The 22,499-nt window shown below is 38.1% G+C and overlaps 1 protein-coding gene across 1 annotated transcript; it reads right to left on the bottom strand.

Annotated features, from left to right (window-relative positions):
* Positions 1-2,684: 2,684 nt before the first annotated feature.
* DSPP (dentin sialophosphoprotein) lies at positions 2,685-12,738 on the bottom strand (the record flags this gene model as incomplete). Its single annotated transcript, XM_079710249.1, has 5 exons — positions 2,685-4,361; positions 4,844-5,839; positions 10,054-10,158; positions 12,493-12,556; positions 12,695-12,738. The coding sequence occupies 5 exons, from the start codon at positions 12,736-12,738 to the stop codon at positions 2,685-2,687; spliced, it is 2,886 nt and encodes a 961-aa protein (XP_079566375.1).
* Between the last annotated feature and the right edge of the window lie 9,761 nt (positions 12,739-22,499).

Consider the following 22,499-nt stretch of genomic DNA (forward strand, 5'->3'; position numbering starts at 1 on the left):
AGTAATGGGAATTGCCTCTAAGGAAGAGAAATAGAGGACTGGGAGTCTGGGATGATAGAGATTTAATATTTTTGCCTACCTTTTCATAGTTTTATTTTGTGTATATATACATATTACTTTTTCAATTAAAAAAATAACTTATTTTAGGGAATTCCCTGGCAGTCTAGTGGTTAGGATTCGGTGCTTTCACCGCCAGGGTCATGGAACTAAGATCCCACATGCTGCACAGCATGGACAAAAAAAAAAACTAATTAAAAAAATATATTGGAGGAAGTAAGTACTCAGAAACTCATTGAGATGAAGGGAGTTTTCCTTGTGAACAGTCCTAGAAATAGATGTTTATTATAGCACCAAAATTCATTATCTCTTTCATTTACATATATTATATAATTTACAAAGAGTTTCATATCCATTGCCTGACTTACTGCTCATAACAACCTTTTGAAATAGGTAGGACAGTTACTAGAAGCCACAATTTACAAATTGGAAAAAAACAAAAGGGCTAAAGGAGTTAAAAATCTAGAGCATAGTTTAAGGAAAGAAGTTTGGAGTCATGTACATGATTATGATATAGTAGAAACTTGAAATTTTACAGTATTATGAGTTACCAAGTAGTTTATAAATGGCAGTATTTTTAAAGCCTTCAGCAATATTACTTGCAATATTGATCTCTTAACTAAGAAACTCATGCATAAAGGAGGAAGGAGGCAGGAAAAAAAAAAGCCTACTGAAACTCTTTGTGTAAAATATGCCCTATAAGAGAGCATAAATTTTCAACCAGTCAGCTAATGACTAGCTGAAAATTAACATTAAAGAAGTTGCATTCAAAACTTCGCCATATAGGGCTTTCCTGGTGGCGCAGTGGTTGAGAGTCCGCCTGCTGATGCAGGGGATACGGGTTCGTGCCCCGGTCCGGGAGGATCCCACATACCACGGAGCGGCTGGGCCCGTGAGCCATGGCCGCTGAGCCTGTGCATCCCGGAGCCTGTGCTCCACAACGGGAGAGGCCACAACAGTGAGAGGCCCGTGTACCGCAAAAACAAAACAAAACAAAAAAAAACCTTCGCCATATAGAATTTCACCTTTGAATTAGAACAAATCTAAAATAATTACCTAAGTGGAAGAGAGATATTACAAATCATCACTTACTAAATCTTGAATAATACCCTAAAGGCTTATGCTTATGGTCATTATATCTCCCAGAGTCCCAGATAAGCCAAATTTACACCTCCAGTCCCCGGGTAATTATTCATAGCAGCCCTTTCATTCTCAAGGGTATCCTAGTTTGGGGATAAATGATATATCCACCTTATTAAATATCACACTCTAGGGCTTCCCTGGTGGCGCAGTGGTTGAGAGTCCGCCTGCCGATGCAGGGGACATGGGTTCGTGCCCCAGTCCGGGAAGATCCCACATGCCATGGAGCGGCTGGGCCCGTGAGCCATGGCCGCTGAGCCTGCGCATCCGGAGCCTGTGCTCCGCAACTCGAGAGGCCACAACAGTGAGAGGCCCACATACAGCCAAAAAAAAAAAAAAAAAAAGCTATAAAATATCACACTCTAGTTTCATACACCTTTAAGATCCTCATGTTCTAGGGTTAGGGCTTCATCTCAAAACTAAGAAGTACCCTCATTCATGCAAAATCTGAAGAACCCATGTTCAGATTTTAGCAACATGTATGACTCTCAGATAAAAAAGAGTAGTTTCCAGAGCAACTGTGGGCTTTAGTAAAGAGAGTAAAATAAGAAGGAAGTCTCAGAGTCTGATTTGGAATTTTTGGTTTGTAGGGGTTTAAAGGCAAATGTGAACCAAGTTTGGCTTGGTGAGACTGAGGTAGAAGACAAATAACTGATTCCACTTGGCAGACTTCTGAACAGAGAGGTCAAAAAGTGCATCCCCTCCAAGAGCACTTCATTCATGAGTTTGTTTATTTATTAATAGTTGGAGCATGTTCTAAGCACTGCCTCAGTTTTGTCAATAGTTCTGGGGACTTTATGCTCCATTTCCAGCACTTTGCAGGAATGTGATACTATACATGAGGTTTTGTTTAAACCAGCCTCTGAATTCTTTCCTGCTTAGCGCTCTTCAGAATTTCCATAATTTGTAATTACTCTATTCACTAATTACAAAGATTATTCCCATGGTCCAGGTAGGTTAAATGGTTGCTGTGATTTTTTTTTTTCATGTTGCAAGTGTATTTCTTCCTTAGAACAAGCAGATGAATTGTAGCCAAGCTGGAGATCATGGTAACAGCATCTTTTACTCAGCAGTTATCAGACCATCTATCCAGAATATATAATTACTGAAAGATTAAGGCATTAAGATGTGTTTACTTGCTACATTCTCTAAAGCACTTGGCATTTAAATTGAAGTTATTTAGTATGTGATTACTTGAGGTTTCTGTGTAAAATACTAAAGAATATTTTAATCATTCTTCTATGTTTACATTTACACTTTTAACAAAATCTTTTCAGAATATATTTAACACGTGGGTACACAGATTCTCTCTCTGAGGGTGTTCAGACCTGGTTCTGAATCTGACTATTTTCTTGTTGTTTCTGTAGTTGTTCACATATGTCTTCTCTTTTATTTCTCCCCTTTCTTTACTTTCTTGGAAATCTTTATTTCCTATCAATTGCTCACCAGATTGTTCACAAAGGAATCTTGTGGAGTTTTCTTTAGTTCTAATCATCGCTGGTTGAGTGATTACTGTCACTGCCTTCACTGTCACTATCACTGTCACTACCACCTCCATTGTTGTCGCCGTTACCAGCCTTGCTCTTGCTGTCACTCTCATCACCACTGTCAGATGCACTGTCACTACTGTCACTATCACTGCTGTCACTGTCACTACTGTCACTGCTATCACTGCTATCTGATTTGCTGTCACTGCTGTCACTACTGTCTGATTTGCTGTCACTACTGTCACTGCTGTCACTACTGTCACTGCCGTCTGACTTACTGTCACTACTGTTACTGCTGTCACTGTCTGATTTACTGTCACTATCACTGCTGTCATTACTGTCACTGTCTGATTTACTGTCACTGTCACTACTGTCACTGCTGTCTGATTTGCTCTCACCAGTGTCACTGCTGTCACTGCTTTCACTACTGTCGCTACTGTCTGATTTGCTGTCACTACTGTTGCTCCTGTCACTGCTATCACTACTGTCACTGCTGTCACTGCTGTCAGACTTGCTGCCACTACTACTGTCACTGCTGTCACTGCTTTCACTACTGTCGCTGCTGTCGCTGCTGTCAGACTTGCTGCCACTACTACTGTCACTGCTGTCACTGCTTTCACTACTGTCGCTGCTGTCTGATTTGCTGTCACTACTGTTGTTCCTGCCACTGCTATCACTACTGTCACTGCTGTCACTGCTGTCAGACTTGCTGCCACTACTACTGTCACTGCTGTCACTGCTTTCACTACTGTCGCTGCTGTCACTGCTGTCAGAGTTGCTACCACTACTACTGTCACTGCTGTCACTGCTTTCACTGTTGTCACTGCTGTCTGATTTGCTGTCGCTACTGTTGCTCCTGTCACTGCTATCACTACTGTCACTGCTGTCACTGCTGTCAGACTTGCTGCCACTACTACTGTTACTACTGTCACTGCTATCACTACTGTCACTGCTGTCACTGCTTTCACTACTGTCACTGCTGTCACTGCTGTCAGACTTGCTGCCACTACTACTGTCACTACTGTCACTGCTATCACTACTGTCACTGCTGTCACTGCTTTCACTACTGTTGCTGCTATTGCTGCTGTCACTGCTGTCTGATTTGCTGTCACTACTGTCACTACTGTCACTGCTGTCACTACTGTCACTGCTGTCACTATCTGATTTATCTTTGGTGCTGCCTGATTTTCCATTCTTATCACTACCATTGTTACCATTACTATCACTACCACTGTCATTAGCATCTGATGTGTTATCACTATCATCTTCTTCTCCTCCTTTTGAGTCACTGTCATTGCCTTTATCACTTGATTCATCAGAGTTATAAGAATCATCTCCTCGGCTACTGTGGTTGTTGTCACCTTCAGAATTGGTATCATCACTGCCATTAGACTCATCACTGCTGTTGGGATCATCTCCTTGCACGGATTCATCACCAAACTCATAACTGTCATAGCCATCACTGTCACTACGTGTTTTGCTGGGTCCAAACTTATTTTGAGGTTCTAAATTCTGGCCAGGTCCTTGCATGATGTCAACCTCTTCTTGTGTCTTGACATTTCCTTCACCCACAATCATTCCATGTTGGCCTTTACTCTCTTTATCTTCATTCATTTTCCCAGCTTCTTTGGTAATATTGTTTCTGTTGCCACTGCTGGGACTTTCCATTTCTATTCCCTATGGAAAGATGGAGAAAAGGATGATTAATTAGTGAATGTTATTCCGCAAAATTGCATTGGTTTGAGGAAGACTGACTGGGGAAAGTGGCCATAGAACAGGAGTTCAGCTTCCAGGACGTCAGAAACATCTGTCTGTGAAAACGTGTTTTATTCAGTACTTGAAAGTACTCTGGTGTTTAGATTATAGACCATCCCATTTGTGTTTTTACCCAGTAAGAGCTTTCGTAAACAGTTACGTGCTGCATTAATTATTTAGCATAAGACTTTTGAAGAATTATAACCAAATTTTCAGAGATTTCTGCTTTTTTAAATTGTTCTATAGCAAAGTCTAGTACAGACTCTAGCTTTCCCATCAAATATTCAAGCAATTTAGATGCAAAAATACATGACTATTTGTCATGATTTATTTTCAGGCTACCATCATGGAAGGAGGGGGAGAATTTAAGCTGCCATTGAAAGAAACCAGCTTCACAAACTAACCTTAACTTGGTTCTTCCCAATAGCAGGTGGCTCTAATTTTTCAGTGATTCCATTTTCCACAGCTTTGCTTTCTCTGTGATTGGGTTTTTGAGTGTCCTCTATTTTTTGGCTACCATTGTCTCCTGAAATACCGTCAAAATCTTCCTCACTCTTGGAGGTGTTGTCTCCATCAATGGCATGGATGTCTTCTTTGTCTGCAGGGTCATCATCTTCACTATTAATTGAATTTTGACCTAAGCTATTGTCATCGCCATCTTCTGTTTCATGAGGTTGACCCTCTTGCCTCTTGCTGTTATCAGGGCCTTTTTCTCCATTCCCTGTTTCTTCACCTTCATCATCACCAGAGCCCTTGTTTTCATTTTCATCTGCTCCATTCCCACTAGGACTTCCATCAGAATTATCGAAGGCAACATCTTCTCTATTGCTATCTCCACTTTCCCCTGGTGTTACCCCTGTCTCCTCATTCCCGTTGCTCTCGCCTTCTCTCTGAGGTGTTTTTTCACTTGTATCACTTCCATTTCTACAGAAATTCCCACTTATTTCATCCTCATGGCCTGTACCATTATTGCTTCCAGCTACTTGATGTCCATCTTCTTGGACAACAGTGGCATCTTCACTCTGACTTGCATTTCCAACACCCCCATTTTTGGAATTGTTCTCAGTAATCCCATTAATATTGCTCCCATTTGCTGTTCCAGCACTGTTGATGATGCTTACTTGTCCCCTGATGCCATTTGCTGTGGTGCTGTCTCCTTGATGGATCCCATTATGACCATATGTTTCTGGTTTTCCTGTGCCCCCATTCAGATCCTCAGTATTCCCCTCTTCATTTGCTAACGTGGAACATGTAGAAGAACTTTTCTCTCCCACTTCTGCCCCCTCAGAACCATTTCTCTCTCCTTCGTAACCATCTTTGTTGTACTGTTGCCTTCCTCTTTCATTTTCATGCAGCAGGACACCACTTTCTTTGGTGGTATCGTTGGCATTTAACTCATCCTGGAAAAGAGAAACAATGCAAAATAAATTGTGGATACCATCTTAAACTAAAGCAAACTGAAAAGATGAGCATCAATTTTTTGGAAGTTAATGGAATCTAAAAACAACTTAGAAACACATTTTACATCCTATACCTGTATTGACACTTTCAATTTTGCTAGAAGATTTAAATTCACATATTTGTCAACAGCATGTCTCTCCAATGGCTTGATTTGAGGAACCTACCAAAGTGAAAATACTGGAAATTGAAAACATTCTTATTTTGTGCATGTGTGCCCACACATGCACACACACACACACACACACACACACACATTTTTCCCCAAATGAAGAAAAAAAGATATAACACAAAGGTCAAAGTATGATCTAACTGGGTAGAAAAGAGAAGTGGCTTGTTATAGGGCTTATGTAGAACTTAAACTAGGCAGTATTCCCAATTTTATTGAAGTATTAACCAGATCACTTAACTGTAGAAAAGGAATAGTCTTTTATAAAAATGAAGAGAGAGACCTTTGATATTTCTGTATGATGCTTCTTACAATAGCACCATACCCACACTAAGTATAATCCTGGCCAAAACCCCTAAGAAAATAGTAGGTCTGACCAGAGCCAGGGAGGAAGCAAAGGCAAGTACTTTGCTACTTCTGTGCCCTTCAGGAGCACAATGAAAAGAGTTGAGAGAATTCTCAACTACAGAAATACCAAAGTATTTGGTATTATGAAAACATATCAAAATGTTAACCATAGCAGCTGGCTAATAAAATTACAAATGGTTTAATTTTCCTAACTTTTCTTTGTTGGTATTTATCTGTATATTCCAAATTTAAATTTCTGAGTGAAACATCAGTTTTCCCTTTGTTGAAAAAAAAACGTGATTTTTTTTCCTATTTTTCTTTCTTGAAATCTTCCTAAACAATACAGGCTTTGTTGATATTAGAATGAAACTCATAGGGCATTAGCAAAGATGGACAGTCTCCATGACTTCTAAGCATTAAATGTAAATGAATCTGAATGAATTTTAAAAGAAATAATCCTTCCAACAAGACAGGAGTTTCAATTAGAAGAACGGGAGCATGAATTGGAGTGCCTATTTGGTTTTGTTGAGACCCCAAATATATCTTGTAAAGTCTTTCATGTAAATCTAAAAGTTTAGACTAAGCTGATCGACAAGGTCTGAAGAAAAAAAAAGTATATATATATATATATATATATATATATATATATATATATATATATATATATGTTAGCTTAAAAGAGATAACAAAGTAAGAAGGGTTTTTTGAGGAAGGCATACTTACTGGAATGGCCCATGCTACTGTCCAAATGCAAAAATATATAATTATCTTCATTTCCTTTAGAAATATTAATCAGTGGCTGTTTTGAAGAAAAAAGAACAGCACAAAATTACTTATAAAGCAAAATATGACAACCATATAATGTATTATTTTGGTCTGTAAGCATTTGCGTTTTTCCTAGGCAAGGAGTATGGATCCAACATCAGAAGAAGCTGTCAAGACTCAGTGCTCCAGAACACACCTGGAGTGGTCACAGTGACATACAGTGTTATCATCCAGCTCAGCACTGATGGAGCTACCTAGACTTTTTCTGCCTTTGCCATTGAAGGGGTACAGCCAGGCAATTACAAAAACCATAACTATAACTTTCTCCTTCTGCTGTTCCTGATGGCAATAATGTGTCTTCTGAATAGTTTTAATCAAGGATTAACTAATTCTGCTAAGATTGTGCTTAAAAGATTGTGCTTATCATCCCCACCCCAAATTCACACACCTGGGCTGGCTAGACTGTACAGAAAAGAAATTACTAGCATGAAGATGAAAGAACATGGAGTTTGGATTCAGAGACCTGCGTTCCAATTCTATCTTTGCTACCTGATGTGTGAGCTTGAAGAATTTAAGTAGCTTTCTTAAGCATTTGATTCCTCGGTCTGGGATAATAATAATACCTGCACTTCAGGATTATCCCAATTATCTTAGCAGAAGAATTTTCTCTGAGAAACATTCTCTGACTCCATGTCAAAGGGCGTTTGGTGTCTCTCTCCTCTTTACACCCAGGAGCTTCTGCACACCTTGCTAGTAGCACTGCACAGTTTTCACTGTTTTAAAGTAGCCTGGTGGCTACTTATATGTTCCCCCACTCTACTGAGAACCCTGAGATCCAGGAGAGTGTCTTGGTGAATGCTGTATTCCAAACCATAGCACAGAAAGAGCTATTTTGTGAATGTTGCTGATGAATATATACTTATTACTATAAGCAACATGTAGCACTGTTCCGGGTATTTAACAGTCTCAATAAATGATAGCAATTATTATGTGGGACTTCTAAAAACATGATCCTTCATTCCTGTTAGAATCCACATTCAGAAACGACCTAATGTGCATTTTTGATACATTGGGATAGACATTGATTTCATGAGAATCAAAATTTTAAACCGCTGTTTACTGCAAATTGGATTTCTTGATATAAGGATGCTATTACTATAGAAAGGAAGGAGGAATTTTACTTCTATTTCATGTACTCTCACTGGATTTATAGATTATAATATTGTATGTCATAAGATAGCCTTGATTGAATTTAATGTTGATAGTGGAAGTATAATAAAACCACAGTGAATATCGACTGTCCTAGAAGTATTGGCATTTTCACAGGAGAGAGGACCCAGTTCCAGAGCTATTGAGAGGGGAAAAAAAATGTGCTTACCCTTATAGCTGTTCAACAGAAAACCAAGAATAGCTAGGCCTCTTTAAAAAATGCTATAGGTTAAAAACGAGGCTGATGTGGCCTCAGGACACTATAATGCAGAGCTCTGGGGCATAGATGTTGAGCGGCAGCTGTTTGGTAAGCAGAGGTTATACTGTACTTTGCAGCCCCAAACCTAATTATTACGTAGACTCTGCAGAAGAGCAGTCTACACTGTGATTTGGAGGAAACATGGTATCCTGGAAAGGAACTTATAGTGAGGACAGAGTTATGTGCATCCCATGTCTAGACTGCAATCCAGCAATCTGACCACTTTAGCTCCCTTTCAAAGCTACTCCAGAACAATTGCACAATGCACGACGCTATTTGCCACTGTGTCCACAGGTAGGTAAATGGCTTGAAAGACTACTATAGAAATGGCCTCAGTTTTGTCAGTCTGAAAGCAGAGGCTTCAGAATTGTGTGAACCCCCTTCAGATTATTTTATGTATTATCACAAACAAAATGAGATTTTACTTAATTTGAACAAGTTAATAAAACCTTGAAAAGCAAAGCTTAAATAAAGCCCTGTTTCAAAGCCCAAGGTAGCTATTTATATCTGGTTATCTAATTTGTTATCAAAACTAATAAAAGCAACCAGATACTTACAAGGTTTCTACCTCAGTTTACCAATTTTTTAGTAACATGCCTTTTATTTTCCAAACCTATTATTATATCATGAAACAGAAAAAGTGTGTGACAGAAGTCAGACTCTCCAGATATCCTAAGTAGAAGTATTTTAATCTAGTTTTAAAACCCTAATGTCAATTGGTAAAATAATAATAATAACTATTATTATTATTATTTTTATTTTAGGCCAACAGTTGATTTTTCAGGGACCAAAAAATTAAATGTAAACTGAGATTCATTCATTCATTCAACAAACATTTGAAGGCCTAATGTGGGCCAGATACTGAACCCTGGGAACAGATATGAGTCCTATCCTCATAGAGTTTATTACTGACTAGATTAGCCAAACTTTGAAATAAATGTAACATAATGTGTTAAATCCAATTCCTAAATCCATGTTTATTTCTTAATACAGTCAGTGTTTAAATGTTACTATTTGAAAGAGATGGTTTTTCTGCATAAAAAATAACAGTAATGGAGCTTTAGTGAATTATGCATAAAATATTCTAATCACTCATTCCATTGTTAATATTTTAGATATAAAATATGTGCTTCATCTTACATATACTTTTCGTGACTATTAGCAACTGATATTTTAACATAATGGCTGTGGAAAAAAAATCTTATTCTTCAGTGATGCAATATTTTGCTAGGTGGAATTAGCACCACTTACCACATAATTTTCCATTATCTTTTAAAACATAATTTTAATTTGACAAGTCAAAAGGGAAGGAAAATGTCTAATTTTCCTTATTAATTTTTTTAAATCAAGTTGGCTTCTCTGAAATTCAAATTTCTTTCCAAAGAAATCAGTTGGGTCCATCTTACCTTAAAAGCCTTCAAAGGGACTTTGAAAATCCAGGATTTCTTATCTTTCTCTTTGAGGACTGAGAGTGGCACACTGTCCTGGGCTTTTGCATGACAATTTTGTACCTACCGAAATTTAAAGTCAGTTTGATAATTTTCTCAACCAATCACTGTTTAGGATCCTTGATATGGGGTTATAAAGTGTCACTGTGTCTATGAAGCACATAATAAGTTACCCCACTTCCTTCACTTGCTGATATGTACTTGCTCACTGAACCATTCGATTCCAAAGGGACTAGACTTACCTTCACTTAATTAAATAGCTCCTGGGAGGCTGTTTTGCATCTTAAATATAGACAATCAGTGTAACATATCTGAAAAGAGCCACTTAAACTCTGTCACCCTGACATTTCTTGTCTTACTAAGGTTGGCAATCTAAGAAAACTCTAGGTTTCTTTAGTAAATATACTGCCTATTTAAGACCCCTATCATTCCTGAGGTAGGTATTAAAGTTTCTGTGCTATAATTCAAGGAACTGTCCACATGCAACAGCCTTGACATTGCCTGAGGGGTCTTTAAATAGTCTATAAATAGTAACTCCCAAGAAATCTCTCTGACCTAAATAAACAGTGGTGTGAAGCTTAGAAATGTATCAATTTATAGATAGTGGGAAGCAGCCACAGAGCACAGGGAGATCAGCTCGGTGCTTTGTGACCGCCTGGAGGGGTGGGATGGGGAGGGTGGGAGGGAGGGAGATGCATGAGGGAAGGGATGTGGGAACAGATGTATATGTATGACTGATTCACTTTGTTATAAAGCAGAAACTAATTAAAAAATGTATCAATTTAGTATTCAAACTAAATTTTAAAAATAGATATTCAAAATACTAAAACTTACTGTAAGGTAGCTAGATGTGCAAAAGTGCGTACACACAGTAGATGTAGCTGTCAGTTATCTCTGTTATTTGTGCTAGCTGTGGAGGACGACCTAGAAAGCCAGGCCATAATTCTAGCAGTTCTGGCACCTGAACTCACCATTCACTTGAACCCCAGACATATGCTATAATGCGGGTAACCCCTAAACCAGTTCTCCAATCTAAGAGTTGAAAACCTTGACAGTCTAAGTCTCTCCATGTACTTGTTCAAAATATTCCAATTTTTAAAAATGGCATAATATCAAAGGATGTGAACCAAGTAACTTGCTACTACCAAACAGTGGTAACTCCAGGATTTATATATAGAACTATTACAGGGACGGTAGTAAGGTTGAAAAGGAGTGGGAGGAATGGAAAGAGATTTGTCTTGAAGCTGTGTTTTCATAGCAAGCACTTTGTTCTTATCTAAACAGCATGTTCACGTGGGTGGCTTAAAGGACCTAATCAAATGTTAAGGAGTCTTAAGTCACTTCTGGGAGCAACACAACAGATACTAGTGGAGGTTAGGGAACTGAACCTGCCTTCCTTTTCCGTTAATTTGAATTAACGGAACTTAACTTTCCCAGGTTTCAGCAAAGGATTGTAGCGTCATACCCTCAGCTTTTTCTAGATCATTCTCTCCTGATGGCAAATCTCTTAATTTTAACATCTTTTGCCATTTGGATAGGCAGAGACCTTTCAATACCATCAGGTCCTTGTTTCTTTCTCTTTAACAGTTTTTCTCTCAATGTTATTTTCTCTCCTCTTGCATTTTGTTATAAGTAGCAAGAAGAAGCCAGGCAGAAGCTTCAACACTTTGTTCAAAAATCTCCTAAGGGCTTCCCTGGTGGCGCAGTGGTTGAAAATCCGCCTGCCGATGCAGGGGACGCCGGTTCGTGCCCCGGTCCGGGAAGATCCCACATGCCGCGGAGCGGCTGGGCCCGTGAGCCATGGCCGCTGAGCCTGCGCGTCCGGACCCTGTGCTCCGCAACGGGAGAAGCCACAACAGTGAGAGGCCCGCGTACCGCAAAAAAAAAAAAAAAAAAAAAAAAAAATCTCCTTAGCTGTATATCCAAATTCATTGCTTACAAATTCTGCTTTCCACATAACTGAAGGACAAAGTTCTGCCAAGCTTTCTGTCACGAGGATAACAAGAATCCTCTTCCTCCAAATTCCAGTAATGTCTTGCTCACTTCCTTCTGAGACCTCACCAGCAGTGTCTTTAACATCTATGTTTCTACTAACAGTTTTCCAGCCTCTACCCATTGTCTGATCCCAATGCTACACCCACATTTTAAGAATTTCTTATGGCAGCACCCCACTTCCATGTGCCAAAATCTATATTAGTTTTCTCTTGCTGCCTAACAAGTCGCCAAGTATACTTTTGCTTTTAGAAGGCTCATTTAGCCTCACCTAAATAATCTCTTTATCTTAAAGTCAACTGATTAGTAAACTTAATTACATTGGCCAAATCCTTTTTGCCATATTAACAGGACTTCATCGTGAGGCAGGAGATAGATGGGCCCCAGCCTGAACAGTATCCTCACTGTGGACAGAAGCTCGGTAATAGCAGAAACTTCATAAAAGCAGGATGTTGGAGGAGGCTGAGCCCTGCCCAGATAGAAGATAAGAGACCACATATTCCTCATTCTCGAAATCAGGAGACCTCCCTGACTCCACATGAGCAGAAATCCTCCTTGGAGGTCAAAAGCGGAGTGATGCTAACAGATGCCAACTGATGCTCATTACCCATAGGCCTCTTTGGTAGAATCCATCTTGGCCAAGAGCTGCATGCGCGCACATGGGAAAATCCTGAGCTATACCAAATACAGACTTTGAACCAGGCAAATCAAAATGATTGGCCAAAGGAAACCCAGAAGAAATGTCCCATATAAGTGATTCAAACTGCCACAAGGGCATGACTCTCTCTTTGAGCCCTCCCATGTATGTCTATCCCCACATACTGTACTTCTTTTTTCCCTAATAAATACTTTACGTGTTTCACTACTTTCCATCTTTGTGGGAATTCTTTTTCTGCAAAGCCATAGGGCCAGGGCCTTGTCACTGACCACTGTTCTAGTGGCTAGGATTCGGCACTCTCACCGCCACAACGTGACCTCAATCTGGCTGGGATCTGAAACCCTGCTTCAAGCCGCTGTAGGCCAAGGCCACCAGAGATCAATCATGGAAATGATACTTCATCATATTTACTCGTGCTCCCCACATTCAAAGGAGAGAGGATTGTACAAAAGTGAGGGTCATTGGGGATCGTCTTAAAATTCTGCCTACCACACATGTTAAGCTACAGTGAAAGAAAATAGATCAATATCTTCATGCCTTGGGGCTGGGGGCCACGGTGCTGGGGTATGTAGAAAGAAGGAATTTTTAAAGGGGGCATGAGGAAATTTTGATGGATACTTTTGATTGTCTTAATTGTGGTGATTGTTTCATGGGTGTGTACATATGTCAAAACATCAAATTGTACCCTTTATATATGTACACTTTATCGTGTGTCAATTACACCTCAATGAAGCTGTTAGGGGAAAAAAAGTAATTAACCCATTTCAAATTCTGTAAATTGAGAAGTTAAGAGTGCGGTTTTAGGGCTTCCCTGGTGGCGCAGTGGTTGAGAGTCCGCCTGCCGATGCAGGGGACACGGGTTCGTGCCCCCGTCCGGGAAGATCCCACATGCCGCGGAGCGGCTAGGCCCGTGAGCCATGGCCGCTGAGCCTGCGCGTCCGGAGCCTGTGCTCCACAATGGGAGAGGCCACGACAGTGAGAGGCCCACATACAGCAAAAAAAAAAAAAAAAAAAGTGCGCTTTTAATAAGGTCTACCTAAAGGGAAACATAAACTTCAACTTATTGTGGAAACCAAACAATTAACTAAAATTTAAGATCTGGACTCAGAGATCTACATCAATTTAGTAACTAAAAAAGCTATCTATAAACCCTTAATTAGGATTGTTATTCTGTTCTTAAAGAAAGAGTTTGGAATGGAACTCTTAATCTAGAGACTACTCTATTACCATGACTTTGAACTATCTGTCTTCCTGTTTCCTTAAATTTGGATAAACAGTAGCTGAGCCAAACGTCAAAACTAAGGCAAGAATAGCAATAGCAGCGTAGACACAGGGAGAATGTTCCAACTCAAATTATTTTAAGTTGACTCAAACTAGTTCACAGACCAGCAGAAGCCACTTGAGTAGGTGTTCTCTGTATGGGCAGATGTATAACATCCCTACTGGACATCTTTGACTGATGGAAGTTTAAATGGCAAAAACCTTCAACTGCCCGCTATTGAAGTAATGTCGATGCAATTTAAACAAACAGACACAATATTAATTTTTTTAAAAACAACCATAGGCTTTTAAAAAGTGGTAACCATTTCTTCCAGATTCCGTATTCCATTTCCACCAAGGCTCTAGTTGGCATAATGTTATCTGAAATAGCTTGATTTAAAAAGACATTATAACTGAACCTCAAGTAATAGATATGTCTGTTGGCCTGTCTTAGCTTCCGATATCTTATTATGACTGAGACAACAACTGCTAGAACACATAATCCTTTCTTCTTATGGAAAAGAAAAAAAAACCTTCAAGTTTTCCTCTTTCATGGGCACATATTTTATTTTCTCCAGACCTGTGTCTTAGATATTTAGAGCTAGTAGAGAGTAATGATACAGATCTGAAGTTTTGAAGTCAGATGTAGCTGGGTCAAACCCCTGCCTTTTCCTATGTGACCTTGGAAAAGTAACCTAATCTTTCTAAGATTCAGTTTCTTCATCTGTAAAATTATGTTATGATAACAGCTAACACTTATATAACATTTATATATTAGCATTTATAACAAGATACACCCTGTACACAGCGATCTAAGCCCATTATCTCATGTAGTCCTTAAATGATCACACAAGATAACTCTGTTATCTCCATCATAGGGATGAAGAAAGTGGGTCCTAAGGTGGCACAATCAATAAGTGACAGAACCCAGATTTGAACCCCATAATTCTTTTTTTGTTTCTTTTTGCGGTACGCGGGCCTCTCACTGTTGTGGCCTCTCCCGTTGCGGAGCACAGGCTCTGGATGCGCAGGCTCAGCTGCCATGGCTCACGGGCCCAGCAGCTCCGCGGCACGTGGGATCTTCCCGGACCGGGGCACGAACCCGTGTCCCCTGCATCGGCAGGCGGACTCTCAACCACTGTGCCACCAGGGAAGCCCTGAACCCCATAATTCTGATCTCAGAACCTGGCTCTTAGCCACTGCACTAAATTAATTGCCTCCTTCATAATGACACAGTGAAGATAATGTATGCAAAACCACTCCGTACGCAGCACACACATGACTCCTAATAGGGGAAGCTATTATGAATTTCATGGTTCTTTACCAAGTTGGAGTCCTTTCCTTGTCACTGCCCAAACTTCCCTAGGATTATTGGTAAAGTGATGTCTTTTAAATTAAAAATAAATAAATTAAATAAAATAAAAATTTAAATGTTAACAGTTATTTTATGAAATATTATAAGTAAATTATTAATTTTTCTTGTCCTGAGTGCTGACCCTCTTAACAGGCATGTCTGGTTCCAGTCTCTGGGCCCTACCCCTGAATCTATCACCCAGATGCTGGCATAATCTTTCTAAAATGCAAATCTAATCACGTCACTACTTGACTCAAACTTCTCAGTGTCTCTTTAATGTGGCATGGGACTTCTGAAACCATCCAACTCCAACTTGGGCCACTCCCCTTTGAGAACCCTCAAGACCCTGGAAGAAGAGAAGCAGGGCCAGAGATGCGGTTGGGGTCGGTTGCCTGTCCTCCTGAATGCACAGGACATGTCCTGTATTTAAATGACTTTCCCTGCCTCCTGTATTGACTTTGTCGGGTCTACCTAAATGTCCTATATTCAGCTCTTCTCAATAATTATGAAAAGGTGGTGCTATTTTTCCACCACAGTAATTGGAGCTTAAGTCTCTTAAACAGTAACACCAGCCCCAAATTATTCCTCCACACATCTGTACAACCTGAGATGCTCTCTCCGGCAGGTCTGGCTGAGGGAAAACCAAAAGGAGGGACTTATAATTAAAATACATATTTTTCATACATAAGAAAAGAAAAGACTGTTCTTTGGCTAAAGTCCCAAGTCATGAACAGGGAGCCACCATTAATTAGTGATAGATCAGTGCTCATGCTCTGAAAAATCACCCAATCAGCAAGAGCCTCACTCCAGTAACTGCTTCTGAGAGTTAGCAAATCAATGACATCCAAGCTTCCGAAAGTCTGCCAATCAGTGACAACCCCACGTTTCAGGACAACAGCCAATCAGTAAGTGCCTCATTCCAGTGGCCACACTAGCACATCTGGACTTTCTGAAAGTCCACCGATCCCTGAAAGTCAGGCTTCCCAAAACATTAACTCAGTAATACTGTGCCTTGCGAGTACAGCTCTTCCTTGTGCAAAGGGGAAGTTCATCTTTTTTACATCAGTTATTAGGTAGTTCACAAGTTTGCAACTCTTTCAACAGTTCAACCCCTGCTTACAGCTAGTTATGAGTTCTTACTTGTAAATGACAAACACACCATCACGACTGTGATGTTATCAAATTCAATTTTCATTCCTTGCTGTGTGCTCTTTAATTTGTGTATATTTGAATCCCAAAATGCCAAAACATAATATAAATTTTGTAATAAATTTTCTGATCAGTGAACATTGATTAAATGAGGAAAAAGTCCTTTGGAAATTCTCTGTACAATTCCCAATTGTTGATTTAATGTTTTAAAAATTGTAGAAAGACAGATATAAATCAGTATAAAATAGTAACTAAATATAAGAAATGTAATTTCTTCAACTACTGCCAAAGATGTGATAAAATAATAAATTTTTATGGGACATTCAGATGAAGAAGATAAAATAATCACAGCAGAAGTTGTAATGGCTTTCCACACTGGATATCATCCGCTTTCATCTCAAATAACTGTTAGAATGTGCTGTTACCAGAAGTATTTTCAGATCCCAAAATTACAAATAAATTATCAGGGTGAAATCTATTACAACAATAAAAATGTAACAGTTTCACTTATTGTTACAGAGCTTATGGAAAATCTAATGCCTTATCTTTTTACAACATAGCTATAGATGCAAATAGCCATAATGCAGAAAACATGTTCCCTTTGTTTGTACAATTACTTTTCTCATGAAAAAGTGTTACTTATAAGGCTATTGTGAGTAAAATCTCTTCCAGAGGAGACTTCAGAAGGGTTCTATTATTGTGTTAGGAGCTAATGAGAAAACTGTACTGCTTTTGGTGGCAAAACCATGAATACAAATTCTGCTAGATATTTGCATGAAAGTGCAGACAATGTTTAGTCAAAGTTGAAGCAAACATGAATGTAAGGTGTTGGCTACCCTGCCATATTCTGAAAATGCTGTTCAAACATCATCTAATGTCCTTTCTACTGACATTGAAGTCATTCTCATGAAAATTTTCTCCTACTTCAGCATTTATATTGTTCAAACTGAGCAATTAAAAGTTTTTTGTGAGAACTGCCAGAAAGAGAAATTAAGAAAACAATCCCACTTATAATTGCATCAGAAAGAATAAAATATCTAGGAATAAATTTAACCAAGGAGGGGAAAGACCTTTACACTGAACACTATAAGACATTAACAGAAGAAATTGAAGAAGGCACAAATAAATGGAAAAATATTTTGTGCTCATGGATTGGAAGAATTAATATTGTTAAAATGTCCATCCTGCCCAAAGCAATCTACAGATTCCATGCAATCCCCATAAAAATTCTAATAGCATTTTCCACAGAAACAGAACAAACAATCCTAAAATTTGTATGGAACAGCAAAAGATCCCAAATAACCAAAGCAATCTTGAAAAAGAAGAACAAAGCTAGAGACATCACACTTTCTGATTTCAATCTATAAAACAAAGCTACTGTAATCAAAACAACTTGGTATTGGCATAAAAACAGACACACAGATCAATGGAACAGAGAGAGAGAGGCCAGAAATAAACCCATGCACATAAGGTCAAATAACTTACAACAAAGGAACCAAAAATATACAGTAGAGAAAGGACAGTATCTTCAATAAAAATTGTCAGGAAAATGGACAGCCACATGGAAAAGAATGAAACTGGACCACTACCTTACACCATACATAAAAATTAACTCAAAATGGATTGAAGACTTGAATGTAAGACCTGAAACTATAAAACTACTAGAAGAAAACACAAACTCCTTGATGTCAGTCTTGGTGATGATTTTTTTAATCTGACACCAAAAACAAAGGTAAGAAAAGCAAAAATAAACAAGTTAAATTAAATCAAACTTAAGGAGACTAGCCACAAACTGAAAAGGCAGCTACTGAATGGGAGAAAACATTTGCAAATCATATATCTTATAAGGGGTTAATACTGAAAATATATAAAGAACTCATACAGCTCAGGAGCAAAAAAAAAATCTGATTTAAAAATGGGCAGATATTTGCACCCCTACGTTCATAGCAGCACTATTTCCAATAGCCAAGACATGGAAACAACCTAAATGTCCATCAACAGATGATGGATAAAGAAGATGTTATATATATATATATATATATATATATATATATATATATATATATATATATATATATATATATGATATACTCACACACACAATGGAATATTATTCAGCCATGAAAAAGAATGAAATAATGCCATTTGTAGGAACATGGGTGGACCTAGAGATTATCATACTAAGCAAAGTCAGATAGAGAAAGACAAATACCATATTATATCACTTGTATGTGGAAATCTAAAATATAACACAAATGACCATATCTATGAAACAGAAACAGACTCACAGACATAGAGAACAGACGTTGTTGCCATGGTTGGGGGTGGTGGGGTGAGGACTGGGAGCGTGTGGTCAGCAGATGAAAACTAGTGTATATGGGATGGATAAACTACAAAGTTCTACTGCAGAGCACAGGGAACTGTATTCAATATCCTGTGATAAACTATAATGGAAAAAAATATTAAATATATATATATATATATATATATATATATATATATATATATATATATATATATAACTGAGTCAGTTTGCTGTACAGCAGAAATTAACAGAACATTATAAATCAACTACACTTCAATAATTTTTTTTTCTTTTTGGCTGCACCACATATCATGCAGAACTTCCTCAACCAGGGATAGAACTCATGCCATCCCCAGCCCCCAGTGGAAGCACAGAGTCTTAACCAATGGACCACCAAGGAAATCCAAATTTTTTTAAAATAAAATGAGCAGAAGATCTGAATAGACGTTTTTCCAAAGAAGACGTACAGATGACCAACAGGTACATGAAAAGATACTTAACATCACTAATCATCAGAGAAATGGAAATCAAAACCACATAAGATATTACCTTACACCTGTTAGAATGGTTTTTATCAAAAAGACAAGAAATAACAAGTGTTGGCAAAGATGTGGAGAAAAGGGAACACTTGTGCACTGTTGGTGAAAATGTAAACTGGTGCAACCACTATGGGAAACAATATGGAGGTTCCTCAAAAAATTAAAAATAAAACTATCATATGATCCAACAATTCCACTTCTGGGTATTTATTAGAAGAAAACAAAAATGCTAACTCAAAAAATGTAAGCATTCCCAAGATCTTTGCAGCATTATTTAGCTAAGATATGGAAATGACCTAAGTGTCCATTGATGGATTAATGGATAAAGAAAACTAAATATATATACATATATATGTGTATATATATATATATATATATACACATACATATATATACACATACACACATACATACACACATATTGAAATATTGTTCTGCCATAAAAAATAAGGAAATTTTGCCATCTGCGACAACATGGATGGACCTTGAGGGCATCATGCTAAGTGAAGTAAGTCATACAGGGAAAGACAAATATCATATGATCTCATTTATATGTGAAATTTTAAAAAACAACAACAGAAACAAATGAACAAAATCATGCTCATAGATACAGAGAATAGATTGTTGGTTGCCAGAGGCAAGGAGTGGGATATAAGTGAAAACAGTGAAGGGGGTCAAAATGTACAAACTTCCAGTTATAAAATAAATAAGTCATGGGGATGTAATGTTCAGCATGGTGACTATAGTTAGTAATACTGTACTGCATATTTGAAAGTTACTAAAGAGTAGATTTTAAAATCTTTCATTTTGAGGGCTTCCCTGGTGGCACAGTGGTTGAGAGTCTGTCTGCCAATGCAGGGGACACGGGTTCGTGACCCGGTCTGGGAAGATCCCACATGCCGCGGAGCGGCTGGGCCCATGAGCCATGGCCGCTGAGCCTGCGCGTCCGGAGCCTGTGCTCTGCAACGGGAGAGGCCACAACAGTGAGAGGCCCACATACCACAAAAAAATAAATAAATAAAAATCTTTCATTTTGAAATCAGCTATACTTAAATAAAATTTAAAAATTTTTTTATTCATTTTGAAAAATATGCACAATGATATTCATTGTTGTTTGTTGTATTAGCAAAAAATACAACAACCTAAACGTCCATCAGTAGGGGACTAGATAAATGAAGAATGATATATTTATATGATGAAATAACTATGTAGCAGTTAAAAAGGAATGAACTAGAACTCTGCATATCAACATGGATAGATCTAAAAGAAATAGTTGGAGAAAAAAAAAAGCAACTAGGAACCACTGATATGTTTTCTGTCCTTATCGTTTTGCCTTATCCAAAATGTTGTATGAATAAAATCACATCCCTAATGAGATCCCTAATCTCATATCCCACTACCTCCCAGACCAGTTCTGTAGAAAAAACAGACTAGGTCTAGACTGTAGAAGTGTTTAGATAGAGCTGCCACAACTGAACCTTCTCTGAATCTGAGCAATTACCCCCGGCTGTAATAGAACTCTTCTAAGACCAGTTGTACATCTTTGGCTACCAATCATATTTAGTCAGCAGATTTTCAGAGAAAGGCACTGGGCTAGACTCCATGAGGGACACAGGTAATCTGCCATTACGGAAGCTCCATTCTTTGAACCATCAGTGGCATTTCTGTTAATTACCTATTATGTGACAGAATTTACAGGTCTTACGTATAGTATCTTTTAATATTATTTACATATTATTTATATATAAACTTTGTAGCACATATTTATTAATATAAATGTATTCATAAAATCATCCTACTTTTAATTGAGGCCATCTCTCAATATCCAACAGCTTTGATAGTCAATCCTGCTCATTCAAAGTTTCCATATTTGCTAATTTACTAACTTGCTAACATTTAGTTGTAACCCCAAAATCAATATTTACAGTCATTTTATAGTCAATCGAGGACGTGCTTGCACAGAGCTTCAAAAAAATTGAGTTGCCTTATACGCAAATTCCTAGCCGAGGTCAAACAAGGTAACAGCCTTCTTATTTCAACTCTCATACTGTAAACGTGTCCTTTTTGGTCTATTTAGTGCCACATTTTTGTATCTTGTGCTTTTTGTTGGTGATTTCATTGTTTAAAATGGCTCCCAAGCATAGTGCTGAAGTGCTATCTAGTGTTCCAGAGTGCAAGAAAGGCTGTGATGTGTCATAAGGAGAAAACACATGTTAGATGAGCTTTGTTAAGGCATAAGTTATAGTGCTGTTGGCCGTGAGTTTAGTGTCAATGAATAAATAAAACGTGTTTATTAATAAGGTGTCTTTAAACAGAAACACACATAAAACAAGGTTATGTATTCATCAGTGGATGAAAATGTTGTGACCAGAGATTCGCAGGAACCTAACCCTGCATGTCTTCTGGGAGCAATGGTTCAGTATTTGCTAATTCACTGCCCAAGGCAACTAAATAAAGCATAATTACCTTGATAACAAGAATTGTGTGTGTGTGCTTAATCAGAAATCAGAAACAATTTTCATAAAATATAATACTTACCCTTACTATTTGTGACACACTTTGATAATCTCTCTTATGTTTCTTTTATAATGCTGCTTATAATTGTTTCAACTCCCCGAATTGATTTATAACCCACTGAGAGGTCATGACGGGCATCTGGAAAACACTGCTCCAGCACAGACAGAAAGAAAAATAATTTTTCTCAGCTTAGTAAATAAAGTCAATATTCAACATTTATGGGAAAGATAATGGGCCAAGTTAAGTGATTGCATTCTTAAGAAATTTGATGAGTGGTAGCAGTACCTTCTTAGGTTTTCATTATTTTTCATCTTTTTAGATGCCATGTTAGTTTCTATTTTGTCATAGATTATGTAGCAGCTGTTGAATGCGAGAACCATTTAATTCATGGACACCATTTCTTTCTGAGATTTGAGGGAGTTCATAATTTTCTGTTGATGAAGCAGTAAAGAAAATGTTGGTTTGTGATCAAGTTTGAGGCATAGGGCCAGAAACTTGTAACCAAGTTTGTTTATTGATTACACTGTCATCAGATGTTTAACTATGCCTTTTAAGTCTTTTGTCATTTATAGTTATTCTTGTACTCTATGCTCTTACAAAAAGCACTTCATCATCAAGGAGATTCATAGA

Source organism: Hyperoodon ampullatus (genome assembly GCF_949752795.1).
Source record: "Hyperoodon ampullatus genome assembly, chromosome: 1".
Lineage (NCBI taxonomy): Eukaryota > Metazoa > Chordata > Mammalia > Artiodactyla > Ziphiidae > Hyperoodon > Hyperoodon ampullatus.